This window comes from Periplaneta americana, chromosome 9 (genome assembly GCF_040183065.1).
Source record: "Periplaneta americana isolate PAMFEO1 chromosome 9, P.americana_PAMFEO1_priV1, whole genome shotgun sequence".
NCBI lineage: Eukaryota > Metazoa > Arthropoda > Insecta > Blattodea > Blattidae > Periplaneta > Periplaneta americana.
Window position 1 is genome coordinate 56335948 of NC_091125.1, and position 21864 is coordinate 56357811.

Consider the following 21864-nt stretch of genomic DNA (forward strand, 5'->3'; position numbering starts at 1 on the left):
GGCTATCGATAATCACTGCATAAACAGTAGAAAAGCAGTTAATAAAGTACTGCCAACTTCATGGTGTTCATTTTAATGGTAGACTATCGATAATCACTGCATAAACAGAAGAAAAGCCGTAAATAAAGTAAGCTTACTGCCAACTTCATGGTGTTCATTTTAACAGTATCGATAATGAATATTAAATCGAATAAGAAATCAATAAGGTTGGTTGATTACGATGCTCGAGTTCCCGTAATGTCTTTTTCTCTACCTATTTCATCGGGGCGCAACCATGTCATGCCCATTTTTTCTACCTGATGGGAACGGAGCGCAACTAAGTCCACAAAACAGAGACCCTTTTTTATCTGCTGTATTTTATCTCACCGTGGGGCGCAACCATGCCCTGTCCGCTGCTACTTTGTCTATTTCGGAAATACATAATTTTAAGCATCCCATATACTAATGGCATTATGTCTGATCATCCAACCGAGCAGGGCATAGTTGCGCCCCGCGGTCTGTTAAGATGCAGCAGGTAAAAAGGAGTTCTGTTTTGTGGGCATAGTTGAACATCATTCCCAACAGATGGATAGAAGTTTATGGCATAGTTGCGCCCCATAGTCAGTCAATTTTATTGATTTGTTATTCTCTTTGGCTATTCGATTTGATGTTATTTATAATGGATACCGTTAAAATGAAGTTATTATTCATGTCATGACAATCACTTTCGTGAATTTTAATACTGTTCATCATCATGTGGTTAAATAGACAATTTCATGTTTAAAAAATGCAGCTTCCACTATACTTTTTAAATTTTAAAGTTATTTAATTCATGTCACGACAACAACTTTCGTATGTATTAATATTGTTCATGTCCATGTTGCCTTCCGCTACCTGATTTCGTTGAGACGCAACTATGCCCCTGTTCATTCTGCTATCTCAATTCATCGGAGCGCAACTATGACGTGCCTAAGTCTTCTAACTGATAGTGGGAAGCAACTGTGCCATACCGATCCAACCACTTGGCTCTGTGCTGGTGGTCTTTCTCATGCTTTTGTTTTACAACAATTGGAGAACCTAGGCTTACCACTTTACAAAGTTGTTTATATTTAAAGAAAGGGACAGCCCGTGCAAGAAGAAGTCGGTAATTCCGGATGAGATTGATGGTGGTGCCGCATTCCACTCGGATTAGCGTATTTGTCTCAGAGCAGTTCTGGAAACTCCACGCACAGGGAAGCCCCCACCGGCTCAGGAGCCCCGCCCGGCCTTGACACGCTGACCACTCAGTTGTATGCAGACGGCCAGCACGGACAGACGCTCAGACGGACAGACTCTCCGAAATGCTGTAAGTACACACAAACCATTAGAATCGCATCACGATCCTTACAAAGTAAAGAGTTCAGAATCAACAACAATGGAGAAATTAGGAAGTACGGAAACTTGTAAATTTACACTAGAAACAAATACATGCTCAAATTACATAGAAGATTCTATATTTATAAATAAAGTATGGAAGTTATTTGTACATGCACAAATATACTGTGAAAATTCTCAATGCTGTGATCCGAAAGATAGTTCTAATAGATTTTTATATAATAATAATAATAATAATAATAATAATAATAATAATAATAATAATAATAATAATAATAATAATAATTTATTTTAGCTGACAGAGTTAAGACTGTAAGGCCTTCTCTTCCACTCAACCAGCAAAAAGTATACATAGGCCTACATATGAGTATATATAATTCAGAATTTGCTATTAGATCTATGCAAGAGATCGTAAATATAAATTCCTTAAAAACAACATGCTTTGCATACTTCCACTCGATAATTAATTTTGGAATAATATTCTGGAGAAATTCTAAAGATAGTAACAGGATATTTCTACTACAAGAAAGGAGTAATTAAAATAATAGTAGGAGCCAGATCTAGGGAATGGTGTAGAACCATTTTCAAAAAACTAGAAGTAATGTTCGTAGCTTTTCAGTATATGTTTTTTTGTTTTTTGTTAATAAGCTTCCTCCTATGTAATGGTGAAAACTTTGTAACTAATTCAACTGTATAAATACTCGTCACAAATGAATTTCATATTCCATCGGCAAGTCTATCGTGCGATCAAAAATATTATTTAGAGCCAAATTAAAGAAGTACCTAATTTCTGACGCCTTCCGTTCTGTAGGTGAATGTATGACATTCAACAACACTGCATGAATGTATTTTCTGCCTTGTATTAAGTATCGATTATGTTGTACTAGTATATCGTAAAACCCTTCTGTATATATTTCAACTACAATGTGACTGTGAATTAAGACTGAAGTACTATTAAGATTTTTTTTTTTACATGTTCCATATTCTAGCTTTGAAATGATGTACGAATACCTAGAATAAATGATCATAGAGTAAATAAATACAGTACAGTACAATATACAGATATATATATATATATATATATATATATATATATATATATATATATATATATGGTTGGACACGACAGAGAGGTAAAGATACACAGGCATAGAGAAAAACAGAGAGACGGACAGAGAGATATATATGTAATTATATGAGGCTTTCATTTTCAAATGGCTCCTTGTTCTGGTCATACAAAATGTGGTGGGGGGGGGGAGACCGGCTGGAATGTTAAATTTTATTTGCGTATATATGATTTTTGGCAGTATTATTTTTATATCACTAGAAATTTGCGTGAGAGTTTGAACATGAGAGCCACAACAGTTTTTACTTTATTAATATTATATTTAATTTGGACAAGGGCCGTTTTGGAACTGTAATGTGGACAAGGTGTGTTTTGGACCTATGGGCACCCATCTTGTCATGGACAGAACTCTATTTAGAGCTGTCTTAAGTAATGACAATAAGTCAATAAGCCAATAATGACAATTCAATTTAATTTTTATTAAATTAAAATTAATTAAATAGTAAGATGAGCTAGGAGTAGGAAATAGCCAAGGTGTATGTTAGTAGGGACTAGGAAGTAACAATTGGCGTACCGTCAAGGCCGGAATCCCTCAGGGCTCGGTTCTTGGGCCATTACTTTTTACGCTTTATATAAACGACATAACAAAGATCTTAAAATATTCTAAACACCACCTATACGCTGACGACTTACAACTTTACATTCATACCCGAATTTGTACAATCAATGACTCTGTGACCAGAATTAATTAAGATCTAGCATCTGTAGCTCAATGGGCGCAAAAATTTGGACTCAGACTAAATCCAGACAAATCACAAGCTATAATAATGGGCCACCAACGACATTAAACAAAATAGATCTAGCCACTGAATCAAATACAAAAGTAAATAATACTACAATTACATATAGTAAAACAGTACAAAATTTAAGGGTATATTTAGATTAAAATTAAAATTTTCAAAGTCAAGTGACCTACATATGTAAGAAAACTTTTTCCATAATTCATTCCCTCAGACACTTAGTCAACGTTTTACCTCTCAGCCTTAAAAGAACCTGATCCAAACTTTAGTGATGCCCCACTTCGATTATTGCGATTCTCTATTCACGAATCTAAATACTGATCTTGCCCATAGACTACAGCGTGTTCACAATATCTGCGTTCGTTTCGTTTGTAACATTAGAAAATTCGATCATGTAACACCGTCACTAGAATTGTTGTCTTGGAGTCCACTTAAAGAAAGAAGATTCTTCAACTCTCTCTTATTACTATTTAAAATCATCCACACCTCCACACCCTCTTATCTAGCATCTCGTTTTATTTACCTTTCACTACCTCGAACCCGGAACATGTACCTTCTCTCTATTCCTCTGCACAGAACATCCTTCTACTCATCATCTTTCAGCATATCTATTCCACGCCTCTGGAATTCTCTCCCTAACCATGTCAGAGACTGTCGGACAATATCAAAATTCAAATTTAAATTAAAAAATCGCATTCTAGTTCATGGAATTGCTTGTTGAACACCTGTCAGGTTGCGCAACTTCGCCTTAACCCTATGGTAAATATTGTAACTATGCTGTTGTAAAATTGACAATTAATACGTAATGTATTTATTATTATTATTATTATTATTATTATTATTATTATTATCAGTTATCACTATCATCACTGCTATCTCTGTTTTCTTTCTTCTTTCTTGTATTAGCTCGATGAGAGCTCTATAGTGTTCTTTTGACTCTGTTGACCCTCTATAGGGCTTTAACTTAATTTGTATTGTTTTCTTCAGTGTTTGTATTTCTTTTTTATATTTATATGTGCTATCTGGTAGGATGGAAGAGAAGGCCTTATGGCCTTAATCCTGTCAGATTAAATAAATAAATAAAGAAGGGGAAGTATCAGAGGGGACAGGGAACATGAGAATAAATTCAATTATATCATAAGAATAAAACAAGGACAGGTTAGCAATGATAAATTAATAGGAAATGTGACCGACGCCTGTTCTTCTCCGCCTTTATTCATCATCAGTGTCCTTTCATGTCTATTTATTTTATTTATTTACTTATAACTTCCTATGTTTCGTATTTTATTATCTACCACTATGCTATCGTTCTTAGGTTAAGGGTGTTTGAGAATAAGGTGCTTAGGAAAATATTTGGGGCTAAGCGGGATGAAGTTACAGGAGAATGGAGAAAGTTACACAACACAGAACTGCACGCATTGTATTCTTCACCTGACATAATTAGGAACTTGAAATCCAGACGTTTGAGATGGGCAGGGCATGTAGCACGTATGGGCGAATACAGAAATGCATATAGAGTATTAGTTGGGAGACCGGAGGGAAAAAGACCTTTAGGGAGGCCGAGACGTAGATGGGAGGATAATATTAAAATGGATTTGAGGGAGGTGGGGTATGATGATAGAGACTGGCTTAATCTTGCACAGGATAGGGACCGATGGCGGGCTTATGTGAGGGCGGCAATGAACCTTCGGGTTCCTTAAAAGCCATTTGTAAGTAATGCTATCGTTCTAGTTCTACCTTTCCGTAATTCCCTCTATCTCTATCAATTTAAATTCACCATTTAATTAAATCTCTATTTTCTCTACATTTTTAGCTATTCTATTTTATCTATTCTGTATATACTATTCTATATTTTATAAAATCCTTATAATGTTCTATCTATTGTAGCCTATTCCGTCCTATCAATACTATTTATGCTATTATATTAATTACAGTATATCTATTCTATTGTATCTATTCCATTTTATATGTTATATGTATAAATTTCATTCGACATTCTATCTATTCCATCTATTCCCCTTCTATCTATTCTATTGATTCTGTTCTATTTTCTATATTCTAGTTTTCTATCATTTCAAACAATGAATTAAATTTCAATCAATTCCGTCTATTCCATTATATTTTGTTTCATTTTCACCTAGTGTACATATTCTATTTTATCTCTTCTATAAATTCCAATTTATATACTGTGCCAGTACAGTATATCTTATACATTTTATTAATATTTGTTCTATTTATTATTTCTAACATATCTAAGCGTTCTGTAATTATATTGAATCTATTTTATACGAACTATGCTATTTTACTGTATTTCAAACTATTACAAAAATTCCGTTTGTTGTATTCGAAATGAATTTATTCCAACTAAATATTCTATGTATAAGATATATCTGTTGTAATCTATATAATTTTACATATGTATCATATCGATTCTATCAATATAATATCTTTTTTGACTATTCCATTCTAATCTACTCTATTCTACCTATGTAATCTGTTCCATTCAATCTAATCTACCTATTTAATCTATCCCATTCTATCTAACCTATATTATCCTATTTAATATATCTAATCTATCTCATTTTATCTATCCTCCCTGCCTAGAATATCTTATCCCATCTATTATATCAATACAACCTATATCATACTAGCTACTCTATATAATCTATCTTATTCTATTCTACCTACCTAATATTTTCTATCCATCTATTCAATCCGGCTAATTTATCCTACGCTATCTATTCTCTCTATTTAATGTGACATATACTATCTATTCTATTTATTCGATTTATTTAATGTATTCTATCACATCCATTATTCTATCTATTTCAGTTTATTTTAGTAGATTCAATCTGCTTAATGTAGTCGATTGTGCTTTACATCCTATCTATTCTAGTGAGTTCTATTCATTCAATCTGTTATAATCTATTCTACTCTATCGCTTCTATTATATTATAATTTGTACAATTTCAACTATTTCATATATTATAATAATATATGTCCTATCTATCCATTGCATATATTATAATCTATTCTATATTATCCAGTCTATCTTTTCAGTCTTATCATCTTATTCTGTCCATTCCAATCTATTTTATTCTATCCATTCTGTCTATTTAATGTATTCAAATTTATCCACTGCATGATATGTGCCAATATTTTCCATTCCATTACTTTTATTGTAATACAGTCTATTCTATCTATTTTGATCCATTTTATCCATTCTAATTTATTCTAAACTATTATTGTCTATCGATTCTAATTTGTCATCAATGTATTCTACCTATTTAAAATTTTGTATTGTATCTATTTCGTTTGTTCCAAACTGTTCTATCCTATCTACACATTTCCTTAGCTGGAATATGTAATTCAACTTTATAATTAACAATAATATAGCCTACATCTTTTTGGTTTAAGTTAAAAATAAGGACAATATTTTATCTAAATATCAGGTCGAAATTGATTGCAATTATTTGCTTCTTATTCAAGATAGATTGAATAATCAATACTTTTTGAATGCAATCCAAATGTTATATACTCTGTCTATTGTATACATTTTCTCTATGCTCTATTTTATTCTCTCAGTTAAATGTATCCTAAAATATACTATAATATGTATTGTAACTATTTCAATTTATTCCTATTTTATTAACTCCATATTTTTTATCTATTTACCTAATATACTCTAATACATTCTATTGTATCTATTCTAACTATCTAATCTATTTCTATCTATCCACACTATCAATATAGGTAATTTATTCTATTCTAGTTAGTATTCCTTTTTATCTACACTATCTATTCCAATCCATTTTATATATACTTATAAATTCTATTCTACCTACTCTATAGTAATCTGTTCTGTTCTATGCTACAGTATTCAATTTTATTCTGTTCTGTTCCAGTCAATTCTATTCTTATTAATATATTCTATCGATTCAATCCAATTCCATTCTTTGAATTTCTATTCCATTCTATTCTGTTTGTTTCTATTCAATTCATTTCTATTCTATTCTTTTCCATTTTGTTTTATTCTGTTCACTTTTATTCCATTCTAATCTATTCTAGTCTGTTCTACTCTGTTCTATTTTGTTATTTTCTATGCTATTCAAATTTATTCTGCTCTATTCCATTACTTTCTATTCTAATTTTCTCAGTTCTATTATATCTAATATTTATTCTATTCTATTTTTTAATCTATTCTATTTTATTCTTTATCATGCTATTCTATTCTAGCCTATTTTATAGTATTGTATTCCATCCTCTTGAATTTTTCATTACATTCTGTGCTACTCTATTCTATGCTCTTATGTTCTACTCTATTCTAATGTATTTAATCTATTCTATTATCCTATTCTCCATCATTCCATTCTATTTTCCTTCATTTTATTCTATTCTATTCTAACCTATTTTATGGTATTCGATTCCATTCTTTTGAATTTTTCATTACATTCTGTGCTACTCTATTCTATGTTATTATGCTCTATTCTATTCTAATATATTTTAATCTCACTCTATTCTTATTTTCTATTCTATTCTCTACCATTCCATTCTATTTTCCTTCAGTGTTTTCCAAAATATTCTTTCACTCGCCTTCCATTTCCTCTAATCTCCCTCTATTTCCACTCTATGTGTCTCCCTATTCTCTCTCCGATTATTTCCCCATTCCCTCCCTATTACTCTATTCTTTCTCTATTTTCTCTCTATTCTCTCTCTACTCTAGTCTCTCTCTATTTCTCCCACAATACATTCTATTCTCCCACTACTCCTTATCTATTAGTTTCTACAATTTCCTTTTCATTTTCCCTCTATTGCCCTCATTTTTCTCTCTATTTCCTCGCTGTATTTCTCTCTGTATTTATATCTCTATTTTTTTCTCATTTCTCTCCATTTCCCTCTCTATTCTCCCTATTTTGGCCTCTATTTCTTATTTATGTCACCCTCTGCTTCTCTTTCTATTCCCTCTCTATTTCTCTCTTTAGTCCCTCTCCATTCACTCTCAATTTCTCTTTATTTCCCCCTCTATTTCTCTATTCTCACTTTTCTTTCTCCTTCTCTCCATTCACTATTTCTCTATTTCTTCTAACTTTCTCTATTTTCATTCTATTCCATGACTAATTCTCTCTATTTAGTCTCCTCTATATTTCTCTCTCTATTCCCTAAATTTTCCCACTCTACTTCCTTTCTATTTCTCACCCTAACCCCTCTCCCTTCCCTTTCTGTTTCACACTCTGTTTATCTCCCTATTCCCTCTCTATTCCTCCCCCTATAATTCCCTACATTTCTCTGTCTATTCCCACTCTATTTTAATTTGTATTATCTTTCTCTTGCTCCCTCTCTTCCCTCTAATTTCATTATCTATTTTTATTTTTAACCATATTCCCACTTTATAATCAATCGATTTCTCTCTCTATTCCCACTCGATTCCTCTTTCTATTTCCTCCCTATTTCTCTCTCTATTCTATTTCTACTTCTCATACATTTCTTCTTCTGAACCGCCTATTTCTCTCCCCAATCCTTCACTATAGTCCCTTTTCCCTCTCTAGTTCTTTTTTTCTTTCTCTCTATTTCTATTCCTGATCCATATCCATACCTTTCTTTGTTTTTCTCTCGAATACTTATTTCATCTCTGTATTCCCTCTCTATACCTCTCTGAAATTCTATATCTACATTTCTCGGCATTTCTCTCATTATTTTTCTATTCCTTCTCCACTCCCTGCCTATTTCTCTCCATTTATCCATTCAAAACACACTATTTTTCCTCTTCACTCTATATTTCTCTCTGTATTTCCGTTCCATTCTCTCCCTGTTTCTCTCATTGTTTTCTCTCCATTCCCTCCCTGGATATATCATTACTTCTTCTCTATTTCCATCTATATTTCTACTCTGGTTCTCTCTTGATTTTCACTCTATTCCCTCCTTAGACCTCTTCCTGATACTACTCTAACTCTGTCCTTAATCTCTCTCATTTTATGTCTATATTCCCTCTATATTACTCCCCCTACTCCTCTCTATTTCCACTATACATTTCTCCCACCATTTTTCGCATAAGTCCTACTTTTTCACTTTCCATTTAGCTCTACATTTCGGCTCTATTCTTACCTTCCTTCTCTATTTCTGTTCCCATTCCCTCTCAGTTTCTATAATACTCTCTGTCTCTGGGCAAATTATGGTTCTATTGAATGGATATTAAATAATAATAATAATAATAATAATAATAATAATAATAATAATAATAATAATAATAATAAAATATCTATCTATCTATCTATCTATCTATCTATCTATCTATCTATCTATCTATCTATCTATCTATCTATCTATCTATCTATCTATCTATCTATCTATCTATCTATCTATCTATCTATCTATCTATCTATCTATCTATCTATCTATCTATCTATCTATCTATCTATCTATCTATCTATCTATCTATCTATCTATCTATCTATCTATCTATCTATCTATCTATCTATCTATCTATCTATCTATCTATCTATCTATCTATCTATCTATCTATCTATCTATCTATCTATCTACCTATTATACATAGCTATGCATCCTATCTATTATATTCCATTCTACCTATTTCATCCTATCTATTTATTGTATTCTATCTATTTTATTCTATCTATTTTTTCAATCTATCCTATCTATTCCTTTTTATCTATCTATCTATCTATCTATCTATCTATCTATCTATCTATCTATCTATCTATCTATCTATCTATCTATCTATCTATCTATCTATCTATCTATCTATCTATCTATCTATCTATCTATCCATCCATCCATCCATCCATCCATCCATCCATCCATCCATCCATCCATCCATCCATCCATCCATCCATCCATCCATCCATCCATCGATCCATCCATCTATCCATCTATCCATCTATCCATCTATCCATCTATCCATCTATCCATCTATCCATCTATCCATCTATCTATCTATCTATCTATCTATCTATCTATCTATCTATCTATCTATCTATCTATCTATCTATCTATCTATCTATCTATCTATCTATCTATCTATCTATCTATCTATCTATCTATCTATCTATCTATCTATCTATCTATCTATCTATCTATCTATCTATCTATCTATCTATCTATCTATCTATCTATCTATCTATCTATCTATCTATCTATCTATCTATCCCATCCATCCATCCATCCATCCATCTATCTATCTACCTATTACTTCTATCTATTTTATTCCATCTATAAATTGCATTCTATCTATGCTGTATTATATATCTATTCTATTCAATCTATCTATTCTATTCTATCTACATATTCTATTCTATTCTATCAATTCTATTCCATTTATCTCTTCTATTCTATCTATTCTATTCTATCTATTCAAATCCATTTATCCATTCTATTTCATCTATTCTATTCCATCTATTCTATTTTATCTGTTCTATTCTATCTATTCTATTCTATCTCTACTATCTATTCTATTCTATTCTATGTATTCTATTCTATTCTATCTATTCCATTCTATCCTATTCCATTTGCATTCTATTCTATCCTATTCTATCAATTCTATCTATCGTATTCTATTCTACCTATTCTATTCTATCTATCCTATCTATCGTATTTATTCTATCCTATCCATCTAACCTATTTATCTATCCTATCTATCTATCCTACCTATTTATGTATCCATCCTATCTATATTTCCATTCTATCTATTCTATTGTATGTTATTCTATATATACTATCTATCATCTATCTATCAATCTAGTCCACACCTGTGGAGTAACGGTCAGCGCGTCTGGCCGCGAAACCAGGTGGCCCGGGTTCGAATAACGGTCGGGGCAAGTTACCTGGATGAGGCTTTTTCCGGAGTTTTCCCTCAACCCAATACGAGCAAATGCTGGGTAACTTTCGGTGCCGGACCCCGGACTCATTTCACCGCCATTATCACCATCATTTCATTCAGACGCTAAATAACCTAGATGTTGATAGAGCGTCGTAAAATAACCCAATAAAATAAAAAAAATAAATCTATCCATCCATCCTATTCTATCTATTCTAACTATTCTATATATTCCATTTATTCTATTCCATCTATTCTATTGTATCTATTCTATTAAATTTATTTCTCTCTAGCTATTCTATTCTATCTATTCTATTCAATCTATATATTCTATTCTATCTGCATATTCTATTCTATCCATGCTATGTATATTATGACATCTATCCATCTATCAAATCATTAAATCAATTCTGTATTTTCTATTCTATCTAGTCAATACTATCTATTGTACTCTATCTATTATATTATATGTATTGTATTCCATTCTATCTATTCTATGTAATCTGTGCTAATATATATATATATATATATATATTATTTATGCTATTCTATTCATTCTATTCTATCTATCTATTTTATCTATCCATTTTATTCTATCTATTCTATCTATCCATTTTATTCTATCTATTATATCTATCCATTTTATTCTATCTATTCTATCTATCTATCCTAGTCTATCTATTATATCTACCTATTCCATTCTACCCCATCTATTTATTTTATTCTATCTATTCTATCTATCTATTCTATTCTATCTATTCTATTCTATCTTTTCTGTTCTATCTATCTCTTCTATTCTATCTATCAATTTTATTATGTCTATTCTATTCTAAATACCTATTCTATATATTCAATCTATCTGTTCCATTCTATGTATTCTATTATATATATTCTATTCCATGTATCTCTTCTATTCTATCTATCTATCTATCTATCTATCTATCTATCTATCTATCTATCTATCTATCTATCTATCTATCTATCTATCTGTCTGTCTGTCTGTCTGTCTGTCTGTCTGTCTGTCTGTCTGTCTGTCTGTCTGTCTGTCTGTCTGTCTGTCTGTCTGTCTGTCTATCTATCTATCTATCTATCTATCTATCTATCTATCTATCTACTCACCCACCCAACCACCCACCCACCCACCCATCAACCTACCCACCCACCCATCCACCCACCGAATCACCCACCCAACCACTCACCCACCCATCTATCTATCTATCTATCTATCTATCTATCTATCTATCTATCTATCTATCTATCTATCTATCTATCTATCTATCTATCTATCTATCTATCTATCTATCTATCTATCTATCTATCTATCTATCTATCTATCTATCTATCTATCTATCTATCTATCTATCTATCTATCTATCTATCTATCTATCTGTCGGTCTGTCTGTCGGTCTGTCTGTCTGTCTGTCTGTCTGTCTGTCTGTCTGTCTGTCTGTCTGTCTGTCTGTCTGTCTGTCTGTCTGTCTGTCTGTCTGTCTGTCTATCTATCTATCTATCTATCTATCTATCTATCTATCTATCTATCTATCTATCTATCTATCTATCTATCTATCCATCCATCCATCCATCCATCCATCCATCCATCCATCCATCCATCCATCCATCCATCCATCCATCCATCCATCCATCCATCCATCCATCCATCCATCCATCCATCCATCCATCCATCCATCCATCTATCTATCTATCTATCTATCTATCTATCTATCTATCTATCTATCTATCTATCTATCTATTTATCTATCTATTTTACCTATCTAGTCTATTCTATATACTATATTCTATCTATTCTATTATATTTATGTATTCTTTTCTCTCGAGCTCTTCTATCAATCTATTCTATTCTATTCATTCTTTTCTATCTATCTCTTCCATTTTTCTACTTTATCTAGCTATTCTATTCTATCTTTTCTATTCTATTCTATCTGTCTATTCTGTTCTATTCCTTGTACTCTATTCTATCTTTCTATTCAATTGTGTCTATTCCATTCTATCTATTCTATATAATTTATCCTATGTATCTATTCTATGGTATCTATTCTATTCTATCTATTCTCTTCTATCTATCTATTATATTCCATCTATTCTATTCCACTTGTCATATCCATTCCATCTATATATTCAATTGTTTTCTATCTATTCTATTCCATCTATATTATTCCATCTATTATATTCCATCTATTCTAGTCTATTCTATCTATCCTATTCCATCTATTCTATTCCAACTATCCTACTCTATTCTATACATTCTCTTCTATTGTATTTATTCTGTTCTATTCTATTCTATCTATTTTATACATTCTATTCTATTCTACCTATTCTATTATATGCTATTCCATTTTAACCTACTCTATTCTATCTATTCTATTCTATCCTTTTCTATTCTATCTAAACAATGCTATTCTGTCTATACTATTTTATCCCATGCTATTCTATACGTTCTATTCCATGCTATCTATCCAATTCTATTCTATCTATTCTATTCTATTCTATCTATTCTATTGTTTTTATCTGCTCTCTTTATTCTACTCTAGCTTTTAAATCCTATCTATCTATCTATCTATCTATCTATCTATCTATCTATCTATCTATCTATCTATCTATCTATCTATCTATCTATCTATCTATCTATCTATCTATCTATCTATCTATCTATCTATCTATCTATCTATCTATCTATCTATCTATCTATCTATCTATCTATCTATCTATCTATCTATCTATCTATCTATCTATCTATCTATCTATTTTTATCTGCTCTGATTATTCTACTCTAGCTTTTAAATCCTATCTATCTATCTATCTATCTATCTATCTATCTATCTATCTATCTATCTATCTATCTATCTATCTATCTATCTATCTATCTATCTATCTATCTATCTATCTATCTATCTATCTATCTATCTATCTATCTATCTATCTATCTATCTATCTATCTATCTATCTATCTATCTATCTATCTATCTATCTATCTATCTATCTATCTATCTATCTATCTATCTATCTATCTATCTATCTATCTATCTATCTATCTATCTATCTATCTATCTATCTATCTATCTATCTATCTATCTATCTATCTATCTATCTATCTATCTATCTATCTATCTATCTATCTATCTATCTATCTATCTATCTATCTATCTATCTATCTATCTATCTATCTATCTATCTATCTATCTATCTATCTATCTATCGATCTATCAATCTATCTATCTATCTGTCTGCCTGTCTGTCTCTCTGTCTGTCTGTCTATCTATCTATCTATCTATCTATCTATCTATCTATCTATCTATCTATCTATCTATCTATCTATCTATCTATCTATCTATCTATCTATCTATCTATCTATCTATCTATTTATCTATTCTATTCCATGTATCTATTCTATTCCATCTATTCTATTCAATCTATCTATTCTGTACCATCAATTATATTGCATCTATTCTATCCTATACATGTTATTTTTTCAATTTTTAACTATTCTATTCCATCTGTTCTATAATAGATAGAACAGATAGAATAGAATAGATAAAATAGTAAGAGTATTAGTATACTATTTTATCTATTCTATTCTGTCTGTTCAATCTATTCTATTCTCTTCTATTATATGTATTCTATGCTATTGTATTATATTAATACTATTCAATTCTTCCTATTCTATTCTATCTATCCTATACAGACCTGTTCTATTCTGTATATCCTGCTCTATCTATTCTATTTTATTCTATTCTAACAATTCAAGCCTATCTATCCTCTCTATTATATCTATTATATCCTATCTATCTATCTATCTATCTATCTATCTATCTATCTATCTATCTATCTATCTATCTATCTATCTATCTATCTATCTATCTATCTATCTATCTATCTATCTATCTATCTATCTATCTATCTATCTATCTATCTATCTATCTATCTATCTATCTATCTATCTATCTATCTATCTATCTATCTATCTATCTATCTATCTATCTATCTATCTATCTATCTATCTATCTATCTATCTATCTATCTATCTATCTATCTATCTATCTATCTATCTATCTATCTATCTATTTTACCTATCTAGTCTATTCTATATACTATATTCTATTATATTTATGTATTCTTTTCTCTCTATCTCTTCTATCAATCTATTCTATTCTATTCAATCTTTTCTATCTATCTCTTCCATATATTCTACTTTATCTAGCTATTCTATTCTATCCTTTCTATTCTAATCTATCTATCTATTCTGTTCTATTCCTTGTACTCTATTCTATCTTTCTATTCAGTTGTGTCTATTCCATTCTATCTATGCTATATAATTTATTCTATGTATCTATTCTATGGTATCTATTCTATTCTATCTATTCTCTTCTATCTATCTATTATATTCCATCTATTCTATTCCACTTGTCATATCCATTCCATCTATCTATTCCATTTTTTGTATCTATTCTATTCCATCTATTATATTCCATCTATTATATTCCATCTATTATATTCCATCTATTATAGTCTATTCTGTCTATCCTATTCCATTCATTCTATACCAACTATCCTACTCTATTCCATACATTCTATTCTATTGTATTTATTCTGTTCTATTCTATTCTATCTATTTTATACATTCTATTCTATTCTACCAATTCTATTATATGCTATTCCATTTTAACCTACTCTATTCTATCTATTCTATTCTATCCTTTTCTATTCTATCTAAACTATGCTATTCTGTCTATACTATTTTAACCCATGCTATTCTATACGTTCTATTCCATGCTATCTATCCTATTCTATTCTATCTATTCTATTGTATCTAATCTATTGTTTTTATCTGCTCTCTTTATTCTACTCTAGCTTTTAAATCCTATCTATCTATCTATCTATCTATCTATCTGTCTGTCTGTCTGTCTGTCTGTCTGTCTGTCTGTCTGTCTGTCTGTCTGTCTGTCTATCTATCTATCTATCTATCTATCTATCTATCTATCTATCTATCTATCTATCTATCTATCTATCTACCTATCTACCTATCTACCTATCTACCTATCTACCTATCTACCTATCTACCTATCTACCTATCTATCTATCTGTCTATCTATCTATCTATCTATCTATCTATCTATCTATCTATCTATCTATCTATCTATCTATCTATCTATCTATCTATCTATCTATCTATCTATCTATCTGTCTGTCTGTCTGTCTGACTCTCTGTCTGTCTGTCTATCTATCTATCTATCTATCTATCTATCTATCTATCTATCTATCTATCTATCTATCTATCTATCTATCTATCTATCTATCTATCTATCTATCTATTCTATTACACGTATGTATTCTATTCCATCTATTTATTCCTTTCGACCTATTCTATTCCATGTATCTATTCTATTCCATCTATTCTATTCAATCTATCAATTCTGTAACATCAAATATATTGCATCTATTCTATCCTATCTATTTTATTTTTTCTATTTTTAACTATTCTATTCCATCTGTTCTATAATAGATTAAACATATAGAATAGAATAGATAAAATAGTAAGAGTATTAGTATACTATTTTATCTATTCTATTCTCTCTGTTCTATCTATTCTATTCTCTTCTCTTATATGTATTCTATGCTATTGTATTATATTATAACTATTCAATTCTCCCTATTCTATTCTATCTATCCTATTCAGACCTGTTCTATTCTGTATATCCTGCTCTATCTATTCTATTTTATTCTATTCTAACAATTCAAGCCTATCTATCCTCTCTATTATATCTATTATATCCTATCTATCTATCTATCTATCTATCTATCTATCTATCTATCTATCTATCTATCTATCTATCTATCTATCTATCTATCTATCTATCTATCTATCTATCTATCTATCTATCTATCTATCTATCTATCTATCTATCTATCTACCCACCCACCCAACCACCCACCCGCCCACCCATCAACCTACCCACCCACCCATCCACCCACCCAACCACCCACCCACCCACTCACTCACCCATCTATCTATCTATCTATCTATCTATCTATCTATCTATATATCTATCTATCTATCTATCTATCTATCTATCTATCTATCTATCTATCTATCTATCTATCTATCTATCTATCTATCTATCTATCTATCTATCTATCTATCTATCTATCTATCTATCTATCTATCTATCTATCTATCTATCTATCTATCTATCTATCTATCTATCTATCTAGTCTATTCTATATACTGTATTCTATCTATTCTATTATATTTATGTATTCTTTTCTCTCTATCTCTTCTATCAATCTATTCTATTCTATTCATTCTTTTCTATCTATCTCTTCCATATATTCTACTATATCTAGCTATTCTATTCTATCTTTTCTATTCTATCTATCTATTCTATTCAATTCCTTGTATTCTATTCTATCTTTCTATTCAATTGGATCTATTCCATTCTATCTATTCTATATAATTTATTATATGTATCTATTCTATGGTATCTATTCTATTCTATCTATTCTCTTCTATCTATCTATTATATCCCATCTATTCTATTCCACTTGTCATATCCATTCCATGTATCTATTCAATTTTTTCTATCTATTCTATTCCATCTATCCTATTCCATCTATTATATTCCATCTATTCTAGTCTATTCTATTTATCCTATTCCATCCATTCTATTCCAACTATCCTATACTATTCTATATATTTTATTCTATTGTATTTATTCTGTTCTATTCTATTTTATCTATTTTATAGATTCTATTCTATTCTACCTATTCTATTATATGCTATTCCATTTTAGCCTACTCTATTCTGTCTATTCTATTCTATCCTTTTCTATTCTATCTAAACTATGCTATTCTGTCTATACTATTTTATCCCATGCTATTCTATACGTTCTATTCCATGTTATCTATCCTATTCTATTCTATCTATTCTATTGTTTTTTATCAACTCTCTTTATTCTACTCGCTTTTAAATCCTATCTATCTATCTATCTATCTATCTATCTATCTATCTATCTATCTATCTATCTATCTATCTATCTATCTATCTATCTATCTATCTATCTATCTATCTATCTATCTATCTATCTATCTATCTATCTATCTATCTATCTATCTATCTATCTATCTATCTATCTATCTATCTATCTATCTATCTATCTATCTATCTATCTATCTATCTATCTATCTATCTATCTATCTATCTATCTATCTATCTATCTATCTATCTATCTATCTATCTATCTATCTATCTATCTATCTATCTATCTATCTATCTATCTATCTATCTATCTATCTATCTATCTATCTATCTATCTATCTATCTATCTATCTATCTATCTATCTATCTATCTATCTATCTATCTATCTATCTATCTATCGATCTATCAATCTATCTATCTATCTGTCTGCCTGTCTGTCTCTCTGTCTGTCTGTCTATCTATCTATCTATCTATCTATCTATCTATCTATCTATCTATCTATCTATCTATCTATCTATCTATCTATCTATCTATCTATCTATCTATCTATCTATCTATCTATCTATCTATCTATCTATCTATCTATCTATCTATCTATCTATCTATCTATCTATCTATCTATCTATCTATCTATCTATCTATCTATTTATCTATTCTATTCCATGTATCTATTCTATTCCATCTATTCTATTCAATCTATCTATTCTGTACCATCAATTATATTGCATCTATTCTATCCTATACATGTTATTTTTTCAATTTTTAACTATTCTATTCCATCTGTTCTATAATAGATAGAACAGATAGAATAGAATAGATAAAATAGTAAGAGTATTAGTATACTATTTTATCTATTCTATTCTGTCTGTTCAATCTATTCTATTCTCTTCTATTATATGTATTCTATGCTATTGTATTATATTAATACTATTCAATTCTTCCTATTCTATTCTATCTATCCTATACAGACCTGTTCTATTCTGTATATCCTGCTCTATCTATTCTATTTTATTCTATTCTAACAATTCAAGCCTATCTATCCTCTCTATTATATCTATTATATCCTATCTATCTATCTATCTATCTATCTATCTATCTATCTATCTATCTATCTATCTATCTATCTATCTATCTATCTATCTATCTATCTATCTATCTATCTATCTATCTATCTATCTATCTATCTATCTATCTATCTATCTATCTATCTATTTTACCTATCTAGTCTATTCTATATACTATATTCTATTATATTTATGTATTCTTTTCTCTCTATCTCTTCTATCAATCTATTCTATTCTATTCAATCTTTTCTATCTATCTCTTCCATATATTCTACTTTATCTAGCTATTCTATTCTATCCTTTCTATTCTAATCTATCTATCTATTCTGTTCTATTCCTTGTACTCTATTCTATCTTTCTATTCAGTTGTGTCTATTCCATTCTATCTATGCTATATAATTTATTCTATGTATCTATTCTATGGTATCTATTCTATTCTATCTATTCTCTTCTATCTATCTATTATATTCCATCTATTCTATTCCACTTGTCATATCCATTCCATCTATCTATTCCATTTTTTGTATCTATTCTATTCCATCTATTATATTCCATCTATTATATTCCATCTATTATATTCCATCTATTATAGTCTATTCTGTCTATCCTATTCCATTCATTCTATACCAACTATCCTACTCTATTCCATACATTCTATTCTATTGTATTTATTCTGTTCTATTCTATTCTATCTATTTTATACATTCTATTCTATTCTACCAATTCTATTATATGCTATTCCATTTTAACCTACTCTATTCTATCTATTCTATTCTATCCTTTTCTATTCTATCTAAACTATGCTATTCTGTCTATACTATTTTAACCCATGCTATTCTATACGTTCTATTCCATGCTATCTATCCTATTCTATTCTATCTATTCTATTGTATCTAATCTATTGTTTTTATCTGCTCTCTTTATTCTACTCTAGCTTTTAAATCCTATCTATCTATCTATCTATCTATCTATCTGTCTGTCTGTCTGTCTGTCTGTCTGTCTGTCTGTCTGTCTGTCTGTCTGTCTGTCTGTCTGTCTGTCTGTCTGTCTGTCTATCTATCTATCTATCTATCTATCTATCTATCTATCTATCTATCTATCTATCTATCTATCTATCTACCTATCTACCTATCTACCTATCTACCTATCTACCTATCTACCTATCTATCTATCTATCTATCTATCTATCTATCTATCTATCTGTCTATCTGTCTATCTATCTATCTATCTATCTATCTATCTATCTATCTATCTATCTATCTATCTATCTGTCTGTCTGTCTGTCTGACTCTCTGTCTGTCTGTCTATCTATCTATCTATCTATCTATCTATCTATCTATCTATCTATCTATCTATCTATCTATCTATCTATCTATCTATCTATCTATCTATCTATCTATCTATCTATCTATCTATCTATCTATCTATCTATCTATCTATCTATCTATCTATCTATCTATCTATCTATCTATCTATCTATCTATCTATCTATCTATCTATCTATCTATCTATCTATCTATTCTATTACACGTATGTATTCTATTCCATCTATTTATTCCTTTCGACCTATTCTATTCCATGTATCTATTCTATTCCATCTATTCTATTCAATCTATCAATTCTGTAACATCAAATATATTGCATCTATTCTATCCTATCTATTTTATTTTTTCTATTTTTAACTATTCTATTCCATCTGTTCTATAATAGATTAAACATATAGAATAGAATAGATAAAATAGTAAGAGTATTAGTATACTATTTTATCTATTCTATTCTCTCTGTTCTATCTATTCTATTCTCTTCTCTTATATGTATTCTATGCTATTGTATTATATTATAACTATTCAATTCTCCCTATTCTATTCTATCTATCCTATTCAGACCTGTTCTATTCTGTATATCCTGCTCTATCTATTCTATTTTATTCTATTCTAACAATTCAAGCCTATCTATCCTCTCTATTATATCTATTATATCCTATCTATCTATCTATCTATCTATCTATCTATCTATCTATCTATCTATCTATCTATCTATCTATCTATCTATCTATCTATCTATCTATCTATCTATCTATCTATCTATCTATCTATCTATCTATCTACCCACCCACCCAACCACCCACCCGCCCACCCATCAACCTACCCACCCACCCATCCACCCACCCAACCACCCACCCACCCACTCACTCACCCATCTATCTATCTATCTATCTATCTATCTATCTATCTATCTATCTATCTATCTATCTATCTATCTATCTATCTATCTATCTATCTATCTATCTATCTATCTATCTATCTATCTATCTATCTATCTATCTATCTATCTATCTATCTATCTATCTATCTATCTATCTATCTATCTATCTATCTATCTATCTATCTATCTATCTATCTATCTATCTATCTATCTATCTATCTAGTCTATTCTATATACTGTATTCTATCTATTCTATTATATTTATGTATTCTTTTCTCTCTATCTCTTCTATCAATCTATTCTATTCTATTCATTCTTTTCTATCTATCTCTTCCATATATTCTACTATATCTAGCTATTCTATTCTATCTTTTCTATTCTATCTATCTATTCTATTCAATTCCTTGTATTCTATTCTATCTTTCTATTCAATTGGATCTATTCCATTCTATCTATTCTATATAATTTATTATATGTATCTATTCTATGGTATCTATTCTATTCTATCTATTCTCTTCTATCTATCTATTATATCCCATCTATTCTATTCCAC

General features: G+C 29.9%; 1 protein-coding gene across 1 annotated transcript in view; it reads left to right on the forward strand.

Annotated features, from left to right (window-relative positions):
• The first annotated feature begins 1210 nt into the window (after nucleotides 1-1210).
• LOC138705943 (facilitated trehalose transporter Tret1-like) overlaps nucleotides 1211-21864 on the forward strand; it is a 221755-nt gene continuing 201101 nt past the window's right edge. Inside the window, exon 1 of the mRNA XM_069834750.1 lies at nucleotides 1211-1324. Within this exon, the coding sequence (XP_069690851.1) occupies nucleotides 1320-1324 (5 nt within the window). The 5' untranslated portion in view covers nucleotides 1211-1319. The remainder of the gene's footprint in view (nucleotides 1325-21864) is intronic.